Source organism: Siphateles boraxobius, unplaced genomic scaffold, assembly GCF_051911475.1.
Source record: "Siphateles boraxobius isolate OS27281-9 unplaced genomic scaffold, OSU_SipBor_1 130, whole genome shotgun sequence".
Lineage (NCBI taxonomy): Eukaryota > Metazoa > Chordata > Actinopteri > Cypriniformes > Leuciscidae > Siphateles > Siphateles boraxobius.
The window spans coordinates 46,178,268-46,196,975 of record NW_027508734.1 but is presented as its reverse complement, the minus strand read 5'-3'; the positions used below and the strand labels follow the sequence as shown (position 1 = coordinate 46,196,975).

The 18,708-nt window shown below is 44.4% G+C and overlaps 1 protein-coding gene and 1 long non-coding RNA gene across 3 annotated transcripts in view; one reads left to right on the top strand and one right to left on the bottom strand.

Annotated features, from left to right (window-relative positions):
• Window positions 1-18,708, bottom strand: part of LOC143737774 (uncharacterized) — a 146,282-nt gene that overhangs the window by 11,096 nt on the left and 116,478 nt on the right. The window lies entirely within an intron of this gene.
• LOC143737766 (eukaryotic translation initiation factor 5A-1) overlaps window positions 36-18,708 on the top strand; it is a 36,916-nt gene continuing 18,243 nt past the window's right edge. The window contains exons 1-3 of one of the 2 annotated variants that reach the window (XM_077229634.1): window positions 36-308; window positions 12,218-12,392; window positions 12,695-12,799. In XM_077229634.1, the coding sequence (XP_077085749.1) occupies window positions 12,225-12,392; window positions 12,695-12,799 (273 nt within the window). In that variant the 5' untranslated portion in view covers window positions 36-308; window positions 12,218-12,224. Of the gene's footprint in view, window positions 309-10,530; window positions 10,608-12,217; window positions 12,393-12,694; window positions 12,800-18,708 lie in introns of those variants that run through there. The other variant, XM_077229635.1, reaches the window with a different exon arrangement.

Sequence of the window (18,708 nt, the reverse complement as noted above, 5' to 3'; positions counted from 1 at the left end):
GGAGGGGAGAGGGGGGGAGAGGGGAGGGGAGAGGAGAGGGGGGGAGAGGGGAGGGGGGTGTGAGATAGAGATTAGGATTCAGGCATTGGGGCAGCCAACTAAACGTTTTGCTCAAACTGAGCGAGGAGAATACGAAACGCTTGTAATGACAGCAGCGTCAAGATAGCTGAAGTGTGTGAGTAAACAAGAGACTTTGCGTAGCTGATAGCAACAAATCACAATCAGGCAGACACATCCGAAAGAGGAGACACGTAAAAGGGATATCTAGTTTGGGTTGGCCCGAAAGCGTGGACAAGGCTGTAAACCAGGTAAGTATATGCTTAATCAATTCAAACAACGGGCGTGATCCCGCGTAGCAACAACCTCCTCCCTCGAGATAACCCTTCATCTGTTTCACGCGTTTGACAGTCACCTAAACAAAGCAAACAAGTAGCTTAAGATACAGCATCTCTTGTAAATTGCTAAGTGTTCGCAGGACATGTGCACTCATTCTTTAGAGCGAGTAATTTAGAATAACAACAACATATTTTCCTTGGGCGTTTGATGCACAAACTAAACTGAATTCACGGAAATTACGCGTCAAAGTTTCACCGCGGAACGAAGACAAAGATGGTAAAAACTTAATCATAACTCAAAGAAGCATGAGTCCACAGCGCCTCGCATCGTAGATTAGCTCAACCTTACATCATAGGAAACCTCCTGTTAGCCGCGCAGGGTTGCGTTTCGCATTAAAGTTAGTCTGTGGATCTGGTTCACGAGCTGTCATGTGCAGTATAACGGTGACATGCGTGCACCTGCTCGACCGTGATGAGCGCGGCTGCTCGGCGGGCCTCCGGTTCTGATCAGTGCGCAGTGGCGGATCCAGCAGGCCTCAGATAGCAGCCAGCTCACTGCGGCTGGAGGACATTGTTCAAACACATACGGCTCTTATTCCCTGTAAAATATTTTACATTGCAAGTGTGCGATAGCGCGCGAGTTGCGTTGATTACGTCCGCTTTGTGCAACTGAAGCGCATCGATTATTCTTATTATGTTTGCTGTTTGAAAATGAAAATAGGATGTTTTAGCATTTTGTATGTGGAGTGAAATGGATTTATGTATCGATATGTCCAGTCGTGAGATATGGGCTGCATATCTCGCAGCATGACTTGACGTTTGGGCCCCTCCCACGTTAATACTTGCAGGACAACATTGTACAGTGAAGTTACTCAAATGTTGTGTTTTGTAGCTGTTAATGACAATTGTGAGTGTTGACGGGTATTATGTTTATATAATTACATGTTTACAATAGTTGGGCATAGGCGATATGGCCAAAAAATCATATCTCGGTATTTTTTGGTTAAATGGCGATATACTATATATATCTCGGTACTTTCTACGTTTTTCTATTTGGATAAAGAAAATGTATTTATTTAAACAAAAAAAAAATATTTCACATCCTGCTCAATGATATCCAAACAATGTTGATATTGAAGGATATGGAAACAAATAGGGAATGTAATGTAGGCTATGCAATATATTATGTGCAAAAAGGTGGTTAAAATCACATTACATTCTAACATTGTAACATTACAAACTAAAAACAAAAATAAGGCTTTTTTTTTTTAAATCACTAAAGGCTAAACTAAAAATGAAAATAAAAACAAAAGCACAAAGTAATTATATTAGCCTGCATTTGGTTACCCCATTATAATGGTCACTTTCATAAAAATATACTTTTAGGTTTAAAATTCCACATATGGCACATCTATTGTCTCCAACAACAAATATTTTAGTAATATGTATTTTAGTCAGAATTATTGCGCTACTCTTCTATTGTGCTCGTCTCTTAGGCGCGCATGCGCGCGGCGGCGCTCATTCACGGAAGCTTGAATTTTAGCGGAGATTCATTTGCAGAAGCGCGTCCTCTCCTGACAGTGAAATTGACATATTTGTTTGATTTGTTTGAACATTTACAGATGGAGAATATACCTGTGAAATGTAAGTTAAGCACTGAGGAAAGCACCACGTCTAAAACGCCTTAAACAGCGCCAGTATTTATATTTCAGTCACTAACACAAGGCTATCTGTCCGAGCATCTGACCGGGCAAGCTGCTTTAAACTTGTTAACTATCTTACCAGTTATTTTGAAGCGCTTAATAAGCTTGTGTCATGTTTAGGACAAATTGTACTGTTCTTTCACTGCAGGAGCTCACACTGCCTACTCCCAGGGGTGCCGCTAAGGGGGGAAAAGTTAGGACGATTCTAAGGGCACACACACCTCATATTCTTTCATAGAGCCCAACATTTCTAGCCCCGCCCCTGCCTACTCCACTATTTTTCAGATGTGCTCGTATCGAACTACTGTATCGATATAAACGGTATTGCCTCATTCCATATCGTGGGGGGACAAAAATCGATATATTGTACAAACTCTGTATACCGCCCAGCCCTAGTTGGGCTCAAGCCTCTCCGGAGTTATCCGCTGTCTCCGATATCGACTCCTCATGCAAAAAGTCACAGTTCTCCTCATATTTCCTAGTTTACAGTAGAGATGCACCGATTGATCGGCTGGTGATCGGAATCGGCCGATTTTCACGTGATCGGCCATGACCGGCGACCGGCCGGTCAGTCTGATATATTCCGATTTTTTTGCCGGTCAAATGCACTCGGGCACTGCATGATTAACATTGCGCAACATCAGCATCGCACGTGCACACGGAACGCACGTAGGAAACCAATAGGTTACTATCGTAACCCCGGTTCTCTGAAACATCGAGTGGAGAGATCCACCTATGGAAAGGGCATCCGTACCTGACCTCTGCAGAAGCATCCAATTGCACCAAGTCTGGCTAGACAGACAGAAGCGCGCAGCCAATGCCAGGTGAGGCCACACCCCCTCACCTAAGGGCATATAACATCTGGGCGCGCTGCTATTCCTCAGTAAGTATATTCGCTTCTCGTGCAGCAAGCGGGGCAAAGCTGGTGGATCTCTCCACTCGATGTTTCAGAGAACCGGGGTTACGATAGTAACCTATTGTTCTCTTTCATCATCTCGTGTTCGAGATCCACCTATGGGAGAGACATGGACAGCTCCCCGATTGCCCAATACACTCACAGTGAGGTTCTGAAAGCCAGAGAAAGACGGTCACCCCGGGGAGGCGGTGCCTGACACGTCCATTAATCATGAACCTGCAAAGGTGACGCCACACCGACTGCTGTGGACACGCAGGACATGAAGCATGCATGAGACACATACATGAAAGTACCCCCAACCCACCAAGGCACATAAACTAAACCCATAACGGGAAGTAAATGTTTGGTGGCAAGAATGAACATGACCAGCCGGGCCATTCACTCTTATTGGTTTCAACAGGGTACAGGGAAGAGCTAAGAAGACCCAACCCTTAAAACCGAATGTGCTACCGAGGTTCTGGTGACATCCAGCCGGTAGTAACGCACAAAGGTATGAGGAGAAGCCCAACTGGCAGCGGAGCAGATGTCCTGCAGTGACACTCCCCTAAACAAAGCCCAAGAGGCGGCTAAGCCCCTTGTGGAATGAGCTCTGATGCCCCTTGGGGGCTGCACTCCCTTTGCTTCATAAGCCATAGTTATAGCGCCCACAACCCAATGTGAGAGGCGTTGCTTCGATATGGGACTCCCTCTGTGCGGAGGGGCCCATGAAACAAAGAGCTGGTCGCTCTTCCGGAAAGCGCTGGTCCTGGTCATATAAGCCTGTAAAGCACGGACTGGACACAGAGCATTCAGCCTCTGATCCTCCAGAGAGGTAAAAGGTGGAGGGTGAAAAGCGGACAGCTCCAACACCTCCGAAGTGAACGCGGGGAAGCACTTCGGCATGAAGGCCGGGTTAGGCTTAAGGGAAACCTTATCTCCACTGAGGGAGAACTTAGTGCACGAGGGGTGAACCGAGAGTGCATGTAGCTCACTGACACGTTTGGCAGATGCCAAGGCCAAGAGCAAAGCTGTCTTGAAGGACAGCAGCTTAAGGGAAATACTCCCCAGGGGCTCAAAAGGATGTTGAGACAGTGCTTCCAGCACCATGGAGAGGTCCCATTCCGGAACAGTTCTCCTGATGACTGGCAACGAGCGGCGTGCACCCTTCATGAATCTGCGGATTAGAGGGTGCTGCCCGACAGTAGAGCCCTCAAAACCCACATGACAGGCTGAAATCGCAGCCAAATAGACCTTAATGGTGGAAAAAGACCTCCCTTTTTCCATGAGGTCCTGAAGGAAACACAAAATATCAGGAACTGAGCACTGATAAGATGTGAGACCGCGCCCATCGCACCACCCTTCGAACACGTGCCACTTACAGCCATATAAGGACCGTGTAGAGACGGCCCTGGCATTCTGAATAGTGGCGACCACACGCGGCGAAAGCCCAAGTGCGTTCAGGTTCGTCCTCTCACGGGCCAGGCCCAGAGAGCCACCCTGTCCGGGTGGGGGTGGTAAATCTCCCCGTTGGCTTGGGACAATAGATCCGTGCGAACGGGAAGGCGCCACGGCTCGACGTATAACAGAGGAATTATCTCCGCCAGCCATGGTGCCTTGGGCCACCTGGGTGCTATCAGAATGAGAGACAGGCCCTGCTCTCTCACCCTGGCCAATGAGGGAATTATCAGGCACAGGGGAGGAAAAGCATACAGGAGCACTCTGGGCCATGGGTGGGCCAGTGCGTCTACCCCGAGGGGCGCGTCCATGTCCCTTAGAGAGAAGAACATAGGACAATGGTAGTTTTCGCGCGAGGCGAATAGATCTACGCTCGCCCGTCCGAATCTCATCCATAGCATTTCCACTATCTGAGGGTGAAGACGCCAATCTCCGTAGATTGGGTTTCCCCTTGATAGCAGATCCGCACCTCTGTTCAGAATGCCCGGAACGTGAGTTGCGCGTAACGACAGGAAAACCCGTCTGCTCCACACCAAAAGCTTGTAAGCTAGAGTGTGGAGTTTCGACGAGCGCATGCCGCCCTGACGGTTGATATAAGCCACAGCCGTGGTTTTGTCGCACCGTACTAGAACGTGATGTCCCTGCAGGCGAGGCAGAAAATGATTCAGAGCTTTCCAAATGGTTAAAAGCTCTAAATAGTTTATGTGCGCTGAACGTAGTCTGTTTGGCCACAGACCGTTCACCGTTCTGCCCTCCTGGGTGGCACCCCAGCCTGTCAAGGACGCATCTGTCGTCACAACTTTCCGCATCGTAACCGCCCCCAGAGGGGTTCCCCGTGCGTAAAAGTTCTCGCTCTCCCAGTGGCGCAAGGTCGCCGAGCAGGCGCGTGTCACTGTTACCGAGCGGCAAAGGTCGCGAATCGGGCTGAAATGTAGTGACAAGACCCATTTCATGAACGCCCTCATCCTCAGAAGTCCCAATGGCACAACTTGGGTGGATGAAGCCATGAGACCCTGTAGCCTGAGACATGTGCGATATTGCACTTTCGCCCCTTCTCTGAACTGCGTCAGACAGTTCATCAGAGAGCGAACGCGCTCTTGAGAGAGGCGCGCTCGCATGGAGACCGAATTCAACTCCAAGCCCAAGAAAATGACATTCTGACTGGGCGTGAAATTGCTCTTGCTCACATTCACTTGAAACCCGAGCGATGTGATGTGCGCGAGCACACGGTCGGTGTCCTGCAACACCTTCTCCTTTGATTCGGCTATGATGAGCCAATCGTCTATATAAGTCAGGATTCTCAGACCTGATATTCTCAGAGGTGCTAAGCCCGCCTCCGCGCACAGACAGAAAAACCGGGGACTCAAACTGAGTCCAAACGGAAGAACTGTGAATTCGTAACATATGCCCTGGTAGGCGAAACGAAGAAACTTCCTGTGCGGAGGATAGATGCTTATGTGAAAGAAAGCATCTTTCAGATCGACTGATGTGAACCAGTCGTTCTGTTTTATGGCACGGGCGAGTGCGCCTTGTGTCAGCATTCTGAAATTGTATTTCCTCAAATGTTTGTTCAACACTCGAAGGTCCAAGATAGGGCGGAGAGAGCCGCCTTTTTTCGGGACCAGAAAATAACGGGAATAAAAACCCTGGTTCATCAGATTGGGGGGTACCACCTGAATCGCTCCCTTGTTTAAGAGAGATGAAATTTCCTCTTTCAGAATGTGAGAGGCGTTCTCTTCCGTGTGAGAAAAGAGAATGCCGTTGAATTGCGGGGGTTTTACTGCGAATTGCAATCTGTAACCCTGCATTACTGTACGGATCACCCACTCGGGAGCTGAAACGGTTCGCCAAGCCGCTTCGTGACTCGCGAGAGCCAGAGCGGAGCTGTGTGAGACCGACAGGTTTATTTGTGATGCAATGGCGCCATCTAGTGGGTACACTAGAGGCGACATGCAGGGGTTCGGAGGGATTTCCTCTCTCTGCAGTGAGATGAATTCTCTCTGCGGAGAGAGGTTTTCCCACCGAAACGAATTCATTTGATTCGTATTTTTTTGTGTTTTGTGTGTTTTGTGTTGGGCAAACACTGGGGCCGAAGCCTTTATTGAGAGAGTGAGGGGAACAGAGTGTGGGCAGTGTGGTGTCACTGAGCTTAAACTTTCCCTTACAAAGGGCCCCCTGAACGTGGGGGGAAAACACACATCTCTCGAACACACGAGCTGGGCAGTCTCGTTTACACACGGAGAGCTGACCCATCCGCGGGACCCCCTGGGTTTTTTGGACGGGGGTCCTAGAAGAGGAGGGGAGTCCGAAGGGCTTGCGGCCCGTGAACATGGACTCGAAGCCCCCATCGGCTGAACATCAGGCAGGCCGCTTGCGTTTCGAGTCGGTGGGGTTGGAATTCGCAGGTCTCCCGGCCGCGGCCGCGGCGGGAGCGGGCTTACCCCAGTGCTTGAGGGTAGGTGCTGGGTTATGTTGCCGAGGGGGTGGTTTGTTGCGGGGCTTTTCTCTGCCCTGATGAAACTGTCGTCCCGTGGCCGGTGGGTTAGGCAAACGCACAGGGGGCGCCTGGCGTGGGACTGACTTCCTAGGAAGGCAAAGCTTGAAGGCCTCATCCTCCTTTTTCTTATCGTCACACCGTTGTTGCATCAGTGCGACGGCGGGGCCGAAGAGAGCCCGGCCGGGCTCCACCGGCGCGCCCGCGATGCGCCGTTTCTCACTGTCAGGGAGTCCCGACAGGTTCAGCCAGAGCGCGCGCTCTCCGACCACGGGAAGGGCCATGGAGCGCCCGCGAGCTTGGACGGCCTGCCGAGCGTTACGGAGGACGAGGTCGTTCACCGTTAGGATCTCCTTCCACAGGGTTTCAGAAGGATTTCCCTTTTCCAATTGTTGCCCTAACTCTTCAAGGATCTCCGCCTGGTAGGCGGAGAGGAGCGAAGAAACGTTAAGGGCCCTGACAGCCACGGCCGAGGACTTATAAGCTGCCTGGTGAACGGAGGCAGCAAAACGGTCCATCTTGTTGGGCAAGACCGGCTTGGGGGGAGCTAGCAGCCCGCCCTGAGCGGGGTTAAGGTGCCTGGCGATGGAAGGTTCGACGGTGGGAGGTTCGCCCATACCGTGCGCCGCCATGTCCTTAACCTCGAGTCCCGTGAGACCGTGTTTGAAGTCGAGCGGGTCGCTCCAATAATTTCTCATGTGCTTCGCGCACGCCGGGAGGATGGGGAAGAGTTGTTTCCTCGGGCCGGGAGGGGGTCCCAGCACTTTCCCATCATAAATATCCCTCTCCTGGTCGGTGGCGCTCTGCGGTGCCGGCCATTCGATGTTGAGACGAGCGGCCGCTCGCTCACACACTTCCAGGAGGATGGCTTGAGGCAGAACCGCGTGGGCCGTAGCCTGGGGAACACCAGAGGGCGGGATGGCCTCCTCGTCCTCTGAAACCCCAAGAATGGCCGCATCCTCCTCTTCGCCAGAACCGGGCAGGTCGTGGACGAGAGTGAGGTTGTCCCCGAAGATGTCCTCCTCGGGGAAGGCGGGATTGGGCTGGTCAGCCCAGACGAGAGACGTTGCGCCCTGGGAGGCCCCCGGTAGCGCGTCGTCATCACCGTGTCCCCCGTCCGAGTCAGAAGGGCTGAGCCCGGTGCACTGTGTCACTGCCACCTTAAGACGGCGTTTTAGCAGCTTCCTAGGCAGCAAGAGGCAGAAACTGCAATTCTCCGGGTTTTCAAGGGCTTCCCGAGCGTGCTTAAGACCCAAACAGACCACGCAAAGCTGATGAAGATCCTTAGCTGCGATGAGGGCACCACACGCGGCCGGGCAGGCCCGTGACATGCTATCCCCTGGAGAGGCTGCAGGCTTAGACAGTGACATACCAGCGAAGAAAACGGAGAAATCCGTGGCGGGCAGCCGTGAGGAGAAACGGTGAAAATAGCGAGAGCGTGGGCGGCTCCGAATGCAAAGCAGCAGTAGTTGAAAAATAAACAACTGTCACGTCCGGCGGAGGCTGATCTGGTCGATATGTCCTCCTGAAGACACGAGGTGAGCAGTGTAAAAATCCAACCGAGCTGTGAGATGCAGAGATCGCGAGAAGCGAATGTCAACTGAGGAATAGCAGCGCGCCCAGATGTTATATGCCCTTAGGTGAGGGGGTGTGGCCTCACCTGGCATTGGCTGCGCGCTTCTGTCTGTCTAGCCAGACTTGGTGCAATTGGATGCTTCTGCAGAGGTCAGGTACGGATGCCCTTCCCATAGGTGGATCTCGAACACGAGATGATGAAAGAGAACGTGAATTACGGCCGTTTCATACCGCAAGCGTGAGCAGCGCGTTTTTTCCCCCGGCGTGCATGTTAATCAATCATTAAGCGCAGCGCGTGAGCGTTGAGTAGGAGCAGCGGTGAAGCGCGGGTTTCGGCGCAGAGTCTATTTTTGCTGCGCTGCTCACGCTCAATTAAAGTGAAAGCACACTTTTGCTGGACACAATAAATATGATTTCACCCAAAAATTTGCCCAGAATTTGCATGTCTGGTGTGTTTTAACAAGAACTGGAGTAGGCTATGTCAGAAAAGAAATTATTTTTATTATTTCCCAATCGTTTCCACTTGCTCCACTTGCCTGAGCTTAGCGCTTGTTTAGCCTGGCTGGACATGTGGCAGAGAGAGAAGAACGGTTTGCGAAATAAAACTTGCCATTGATGTACAAGTGATTGCAATAAGCCTGTGTGTGTTTGGATAAATATCTTTTTACTGCAAGGCTATATTTATTTATTTATTTATTTTTGCTATTTATATATTATTTTATTGCCATTACCTGTTTTCATACAGAAGTTTAGTTTCCTAAATAAGTAAATACATCACATTTTTGTATAGTTGAATATAGGAATTGAAAATGGTTCTTCCATACCATAACACTGCACTTACATGTGTGAATTTCCCACACCAGGAGTAATAATTCATATAGTTCAATTTTATTTTATTTGTTCAAAAAATGTTCTATGTTCTATGTAAAATGTTCTATTAAAGAAAGATAAAATAAATATTTGTGTTTGCTGTAAAGTGGTTAGAAAAAATTAAACCGGAATCGGCTAAAATCGGTATCGGCAGGCCAAACTCATGAAAAATCGGAAATCGGAATCGGCCTAGAAAATTGTAATCGGTGCATCTCTAGTTTACAGGTGCCATGTTCCTCCCGTATAGTATAGCTTGCTTCTGCAAACCCTGTGTTCCATGTGGCTACAATTAATTAATTTAATTGAGATTTTCGTTTGTTTAAAGATAATTAATAATTAAAAATTAAAGATAATGTTGCATATTGTAAATAATTCTCCCTCATATACCCAGTTTGGTTTTAAGCCAGTTATTTATATCTTTTGAAGTAGTGTGTCAGTGGGAAACATCAGTTTATATTTCCAAACATTACTTTTGCCATAAATTGTAATAATCCAGTGAGATTTTTCTATGCACAAGGAGTCTAACAACAGCCAGTATGATCTGATCTCACCATCATCGAGTCCATCTGGGATTACATGAAGAAACAGGAAAAACTGAGACAGACTAAATGCAGAAAAAACTTCTCCTTGAAAGGATTAGTTCACTTTAGAATAAACATTTCCTGATAATTTACTCGCCCACCGGTCATTCAAGATGTTAATGTCTTTCTTCCTTCATTTAAAAATAAATTAAGGTTTTTGAGGAAATTATTCCAGGATTTTCCTCCATATAGTGGACTTAAACGGGAACCAACAAGTGGAAGGTCCAAATTGCTGTTTCAATGCAGCTCCAAAGGGCTCTACACGATCCAAACCAAGAAAAATGATCAGTCATTTTCTTAAAAAAAAATCACACCACAAATGCTCGTCTTGCATGAGCTCTGCGATGCGCCACACATTACGTAATCATGTTGGAACGGTCACATGTGTTCCATTTCAAAAAGGTAGGGTAGGGTGAAAAACTTAAAATCGTGCAACATCGTTGGTTTTCCCTTTTTTTTAAAGGGCATTTGACTTAGTCTTTGCTTTAAAGAGTACTTTAAAAAGTACTGTCATAAGTAGATTTTATTTATCAATTAACTTCTATTAACTAAATCAAATCAAATTAATATTTGATGTGGCCACGCTTTGCTTTTAAAACAATCTTCTGGATTTTCCTTTCTTCATGTAATCCCAGATGGATTAGATGATTGTAAGATCAGATCTCCGTGTGAAGCGTACCGGCTGTTGTCAGACTCCTTGTGCGTACAAAGATCTCACTAAATAATTACAATTGATGGCAAAAGAAATGTTCCTACTGACACACTACAGCAAAAGATATAGGCCTAAATAACTGATTTAAAACCAATTTTTGTGTGTGAAAATACTAACGTGTTTAAGTCTCTTGCACACTACTGTGTATGTGTATATATACTATACTGTATATATATAATGTATTTTTGCACAAAAAAGTGTACATTAAAAGCAGTGCAACAAATACAACCAAGCAATATAAATGCATATATATATATATATATACAGTATATATATATATATATATGGGGTATATATACCCCAGTAAATTGGGTATGAGGGAGAAATCTTTGCAATGTGCCACATTATTTTTATTTTTTAATTATTAATTGTATTTTTCAATTGTTGAAAGACATTTGAAATTAATAATTAAAGAAATAAAAAAATGTGGCACATTGCAAAGATTTCTCCCTCATACCCAATTTACTGTTTTATTTATATATGCATATGCATTTATATTGCTTGGTTGTATTTGTTGCGCTGCTTTTAATGTACACTTTTTTGTGATACAGTAATTGTCATGGTTTATTCTATTTTTAAATGTAATCTATAAATATCCACATCCCCGGTAGTCCATTCTTCAAATGTCAGGAATGTTCATACTGTGGTTTGAGGCAAGGGACAAATATCCTCATCCTAGTTGGTCAAGGCTATTTAAAGTTTGTGTGAATTGCTGTTTGCCATATTTTGGCTTATTTCAGACTCAGAGTATAACAGAATGGAGCCAGTTTGAGTTTGCTTAAAAATTAAAAATAAACGTCACCTAAATATAGGGTTGGGAATCAAAAATCGGTTTAAGTTCAGGGATCCATAACAGTATACTGGATCCATGCTGCTCTTAAAGTGACAGCAGCCTAATATTCCTGCTGCCGTCTATATAATAACGATAATCAAACAACAAAAGACAAAGAGAAAATTCAGGCGCGTTTCTTAACTGTATAACTTTTGTAACTATATTTGTTATGTATATTTTATTTGTTTATAAGTGCAGTGCTTTTTTACATTTGATTACATTTGGTTTTTGTACCTGAAAAATTTTAAAACACTGTTTTTTCAATCATATCTTTTTCAGTTGTATTTATTTGTGCGATTGCTAATTTGCTTGTTTGTTCTTTTTTAATTACTGAGTGTTTTCCTTGTCTTTAATAATGCGTGAATTTTATTATATTTATATTAGCTAGTTAATTTTTGTTGATGGTATTCAACTACAATAAAATGTTTTGCAATAAGACTTAGATAGCATTAACATTTATTATAAGTTTTTTTTTTTTTTTTACCGTATTGGAATCGAAATTTGGAATTGATAAGAAACTTTAAAAATGTAAATGATACCCAACCTTTCCTAAATAGCTATTTGCCTATTATGGCCCCAAGTGATGAGATTTTTTATATTGGTCTGTTTGGGGTTTAATTCAAGAATAGCAAGATAGGTCTTGCCTTCTGTACCAAACCATATTTCATTAGCATGTTTCTCAGATGTAACAAATTATCATTCTTTATGATGTTGACTTATGCTGACTAATATTAACTAATGTAATTTTGGCTCATTAATCTTTAGAAAAGACATGGCGGATGCTGACCTGGACTTCACAACAGGCGATGCAGGTGCCTCTGCTACCTACCCCATGCAGTGCTCTGCCTTGCGCAAAAATGGTTTTGTGGTTTTAAAGGGTCGACCATGCAAGATTGTGGAGATGTCCACTTCTAAGACCGGTAAACATGGACACGCCAAGGTGAGTGATGGTTAAGTGACAAAGCATAAAAATTGTTGATAGTTCACAACTTAGTGAGACTAATGCACATCATTTTCATTTACTTACTTCAAATGCAATAACATTGATTTTATCTGAAGGTTATATCACAAAAAAACTTAGCAGTCATAGTGTTAACTGCCCAGCTACGTAACGTCTTTATGAATAAGGTGCAGGTGAAAGGGAGGCCATTCATTCACATAATTTGTGGGTATGAAATGTAGTTAAACTTTGAATAGATAGTGGTGAAGTAACCCCCACCCTTAACTTTATTTTGTTCAAAGGTTCACATGGTGGGCATTGACATCTTCTCTGGCAAAAAGTATGAGGATATCTGTCCCTCAACCCACAATATGGATGTCCCTAACATCAAAAGAATGGACTACCAGGTATGTGACTAGCAATATTAGGGTGTATTCACACCAGGAAAGTCCACTAGTTTACTTGCTTTGGTCCGGACCAAATACAATGTTTGTTGTGGTTCGCTTTCACACTGCCCTGTTTGCAAGTGAACCAAAATTTGTAAACAAAACCACACGTGTTCTAAGGTCATCCATTCATTGGACAGAAATTCTCAAGCAGGGAAAAGCAGGAAGTGCAAAAACAGGCTAATCATGGAGATCTTTCGTAGTGCAATTTTTATTAATTTGGTGTTATCAGCTACTAATGCAATGTGAAGAAACTTATGAGCATCATATGATGCAATGCCATTGTAACAAAGTATGTTGTTATGGGAAGAAGGAGGTGGGAACCGGCGGACATTTAAACAATTTAATAATAAAACAAACACAAAATGAGAGTAAAAACGGTAGCCCCTGCCCGGACGACTGCTGCACACAAATTTTCAAGTTAAGTCAAGTCACCTTTATTTATATAGCGCTTTTTACAGTAGAGATTGTTTCAAAGCAGCTTAATAGAGATAACAGGAAAATAATGTTGTAATAGTATTGTTAAATACAAAATTAAATGTCCCCAACTAAGCAAGCCAAAAGCCAATGGTGACAAAGACGAAGAAAGACGAAAAGGCAACAGTGGCAAGGAACCAAAACTCCATCAGGTGACAGAATGGAGAAAAAAACCTTGGGAGAACCCAGGCTCAGTCAGGAGCCAGTCCTCCTTTGGCCAATGAACGAACAGTGTATGATTATGATTCAGGCAGCATTATAGGTCAGAAGTCAGATGGGATCAGAACTTTCACAATATTTATCCAGTTCCATCTGGTTTGGGGTCGGAGTCATCACGCCGGTATGGAGACGAGTTTGTTGAGGTGTCCTTGAGGCCTTCACAGTGTTGATGAGACTGGCACTTCAGGACTGCATTGTTGTCGTGTCCATGCGATGACAGAACCGGGCTAATATGGTCATGCTTCTTGGTTCTGGTAAGAACTCTAGCGGCTGCATTTTGGACCAGCTGTAGTTTATGTATTAAACGTTACAATACATTACAATAATCTAGCCTTGATGTCATGAACGCATGAACCAATTGTTCTGCATTTTTCATTGAGAGCATATGTCGTAATGTAGATATATTTTTAAGATGAAAAAATGCAGTTTTACAGATACTGGACATGTGACTTTCAAATGAAAGATTGGACAACTAAAATAAATATCTAACAGCTACATAAACAAAACATAAGTAACATAAAAGTCCAAGGGCCTGTACCATGAAGCCAGTTTAGGTGGCTAGCCAGGTATGTTTCAGTTTAGTTTAGCACCATGAAAGTGGTTTGGCTTTTAGCAGTGTCCATAGTAACAAACGCTCCATGGCTAACCCGGTCTGGGGCAGGTTATGTTCCAGGTAAGAGGTTGCTATCTGAACTTGGACCAATCAGCTGTGAGCAAAGTGAAGTCACTCCACCTGTTTTCCTGTTTTCTTCTTGCGGTGTAAATTTGTTTAAATTCTTAATATTTTTCAATCTCGTAATATTCTGCAGAAGGCGAGAAATGAATCGCAGCTTCACTCTTTCTCCGCATGTTCGTTACTGATCTCACACCTAAACTCAGGATCAAAGCCTGAGTTGACAGAGAAAGTTGATAATCAACATTATGGTACCAACAAACCCTGGTTGGATTGGTTTGGTTTTGTCAACTCGAAACAAATCTTTTTAGTTCAACTTTGTTCAACTACCATCATGGTACAGGCCACAGGCCTGGGGCCTCATTTATAACCATTGCGTACGCATAAAACAGGCCCTGAAAGAGGCGTACGCCACTTCCGACGCACAAGTTGTGATTTATAAAAACAAACTTGACGGGAAAATTTGCACACCTGCACGCAAACTCTGACCCATGCGTACGAACATTTTGGAGATGGAGCAGTTTGGCGACACCGATGGTGAGCTGGAGTTAAATGTCTTTTTGGTCACTTTTGGACAGAAAATCTAAAGAAAATTATATACAGAAAGATAATACAAATATAATTTCACTCACCAAGCCTATCACATGAAACAAACATCCATCCCTTCTTAAATGTCCACGCCAGCGAGCGCGTTGGGCCGTGTAGTGAAACTGACGCATATATGCCTATCTAAAACCGTAAATCTTCATTATAAGTCCTAATCATAAATGCAGTGCATGTTCACAATAACAGTTTAAATAAATAAAAGAATGATTTAAACTATATTTTACTTCTGATGTAAACATTTAGATTAAATATGCCATTCTGATGTAAGGAACTCAGCTTTTGGAAATATTAATAATCAATAATATCTTGTTATTATTAATTATAAATATTTGGGTCAGTTAATTGGATTAACTTGATGTGGCTGAATTAATATTACAATCAATTAATCAGTTCTTCCAACGAACTCTTTTGATTATTAATTTATTCTAAGAAAAGGGTATATTCCATGGCCACAGAAGAAGAATTATTTATTCGCCTGTACAGTACTTTGAGCCAGTAGCAAAAACCGTGATCGTAAAGTGACTTGTATTGCAAACAAAACAGAACCAAATACATATTATGTACAAGTTTTATTAACTAAATATAGATATTTATATGAATATAAATAAACTAAACAACATACACGCATGAATACATAAATAGGTTAGTGATAGGATGAAATTGGAAACCGGAAGAGGGTCTATGAGAAGAACCATCAGAATTTCATTTTCACATTTCATTGAATTGAATACTTGCATTTGTAATGGGAACAATTCTCGAAGTTGTTGAAAATTGAAGTCGTTGATGGTTCCGGCAGTATCAAGTGGAAGTTTGTTGAGCGTTCTCTTTCTCCAGGGACGCATGCCTGGTTTGGTCAAGGCCTGGGACTCTGTTGAGGCCACGCCGAGCACCCAGGAGAAGTGAGGAAGTCGGAAGGATGGGTGATTGGAGTCGTTGTTGGTTGGAGTCTTTGTTCCAAAACTCTTGAGATTGTCCTTGGTTCTTTGTGAGAGAGACATCTCTCTCCTGCCTGAGCCCATATCTGGTTGGATGAAAGAACTAAGAGAGGGAGGTCACATGTGGACTGTCTCTAATAAGGCCTGGAAAAGATCCTCCCCTAAGGGTTGAACTCGACCAATCAGAAAGGTGACATGTCTGAGAGGGAAAGTGGCTCTTAGTTGATTTACGGATCTTTGTCCCTAGCATGATTATACCTTCATTAATTCTCAGATAGCTATAACACATCCACACTGCATTCTAGAAGAAGGTGATGCACATCAAAGTGTGAGTCATTAAATGAGGATTAATTAGGTAGGAGGCATGATACAGGTGAGGTTAAATTGATCGTTAGTTGGTTGTATACCAGGATACATACCATAACATATACCTAATAGTACACGAGACAGTAAACCATTTACACTGTTTCTTTCACAGTTTTATGCATGTTCATTTATAGATCAGTTAGTCTATGATTAATGCAGCAAAGTCCGTTTTAAGGAGGGTTTCTGTTTCATAGTCTCTCTCTTGAGTATGTGGCCACATTCCTCGGAGGTCGTAAAATCTCCTTATCATGCCCTGTAACATGACACTGTTTCTGCCCTTGTGTTTGTTCATTTGGGCTGTGTGAGGAGTTTCATAAACCTTTGTATATAATGAATAATTAGTATGTGTCTGATTGGTCCATACGCTACAGATCCCCCCTTTCGATCGTTGTCGTCCCCCCTCAAGGACAACCACGAGCGAAGTTGGAAGTGCAGAGAGATCAGACACACACTTGTCATAGAAGGCTGGAAGGCCATGGTGGCCTCTGGTTGCTTGTGTCTTCTGGAGCTGTGGTCGTTCCACGGCTGGTGATGTGGACAGTAGCCAAGTCCAGGTCTCTGCAGCAGGTGTTGAGGCAGCAGGTGTTGGGGCATTCTGAAGTTCATTAGTTTTGGGGCAGGTGTTTCCTTGTGGTTGCAGGAAGTGGTTAGGCCTCTATGTAGCATAGAGAGGTTTTCAAGCTGACCTGGTGCTGGTGGCCGGAGGTCAGAAGGTGGTTGTTAGCCTCTCAGTCACGAGAGGTCTGAAGGATTGAAGTGTTGTTCTGTCCTTATGGTGGTGCCGACGCAAGCTTGCCTAAGCTGGGGTGGGCAAGGAGTTGGAAGCTTGTACCTTACAGGACTCCTCGGGTGAGTCCTGTGCAGGGAGCTATTTTGCGTGTGTCAGCGGCTCCAGTAACTCTGAGGCAGGTGCGTCCTGCTGTCCTTGCGGAGCCTCAGATTGACACATGTGTGAAGGGTATGGAAGAGGATGCTGTCGTTGACAGCCGTTGGTCTTCCTGTGGTGTTTGCAGGTTGAGGGTGCTGTCCTCCATGGCTTCTCCAAGGGGCTTGGCTGGTACCTGGGTTGTTGCCATGGTGACAGTTCTGTGCTGGTCCTGGGCATGCTCAGTCCAGCTGCATTGATTCTGGTTCGAACCTCAGTGTCTAGCTGGTCTTTAAGGCTTTGGGCACAGGTCCGCTCCTTGTGGGACGCTGTGATCTATTATGTGAGGTTGTTTACCTTCTGTTTTATACCCATAAGGTGGGGTAAGGAGATGAGAATCTTGATCACCCCGGTGTGGCTGTAACTCTGGCTTGGGTCATGGGTCGTTTGTCCTCTTCTCTCATGGTGCAGTTCCGTTGGCTCTGGTGCCGTCGGATGTCAGCAGCCATGGGTGGAACAGTGTTCCTCGCGATGGCTTGTCAGTCTTTTCGGTCTCCTAACCGGTTAAGGTCAGGTTAAGCAGAGGATCTGCAACATTTTGGCACACCTGTGGTGAGAGACTAATGCATGACCCTAGAAAGTTCAGAGCTACGGTTTAATGGGTTCGCTAGATATGTAGCATAAAGCTAGGTATTTCATGTGTAGCTAGCTAGTGAAGTGTGTATTGTATCCTTATCATCTTAGCTGTGGATGTTAGGAGGGTAAGACTTGTGTGGTTCCGAGAGTATTTCCTGGAAAGGGCATAGCCGAGATGAAATAAATGACTTAAGATGGTTCTTATGACTAAAATATTTCTCTGGACTTAACTGGTGGTTCACCACGGTTTGACGAAGTGAAGAATAGGAGGAAAAAGGACAGCTTTCCTATTCAAATTATGCTTATTATCAATCCTCAGGACTATAGTTATGCCCTATTAATTGTTGAAATTACTTGTGTTGCAGGGTCATAAAAATTAGTGCACTTGTTGAAAGTAAACAAAATCACAAATAAAGGTGTCTCTGGTTCCTTTCTGGGCCCTATGGGAAATGGAACCACATTTGAACAAGAGAGGAAATGGAAATAAATCATATACATGACAGAATAGACAAGTGAATAGCTGACTGCTATTATTATCGAAGTAAAATAAAAATAAAAAGGACTTAAGTAAGTGATCAAAACAGCGGGAATGATCTGAAATTGAGAATAATCAATAGCACTAGTGACTGACCTTTAGATTTGCCTGGACCAACACTCCATAGTGGGTCACAGCTGTTGCGTGTTTAAGACCACACCATGTGTGTCCCTCCAAAGGTTTAGTCAACATGCTGATGAAAATTATCATAACTATAAGAATTCTTCTCTAGCTACATAGCTTACATGTAATTAAACTTGGGTTTAATTGACAGGTTATCTGCAAATTTAGCCTACAGCGCTCAGCAAGGACTATGCCTAAACTAGTGAAGGTGAAATTCAGCTGAGAAGAATTGAAAGTAAGGAAAGAGAAAAATTAGAAACCCTAAATGGGGTTAAAGAAAGTATTTTAGAATACTTTGCGCTGTATACATAAAAGCTGTAATTAAGGCTTCAAGTAAATGATGCTAACCGCTAACTGTAGAAGTTATTAAGTAGCTTAGCCTAAGCTGGATGGATGCTAGGTTAGCTTAGCCTAAGCTGGATGGACGCTAGGTTA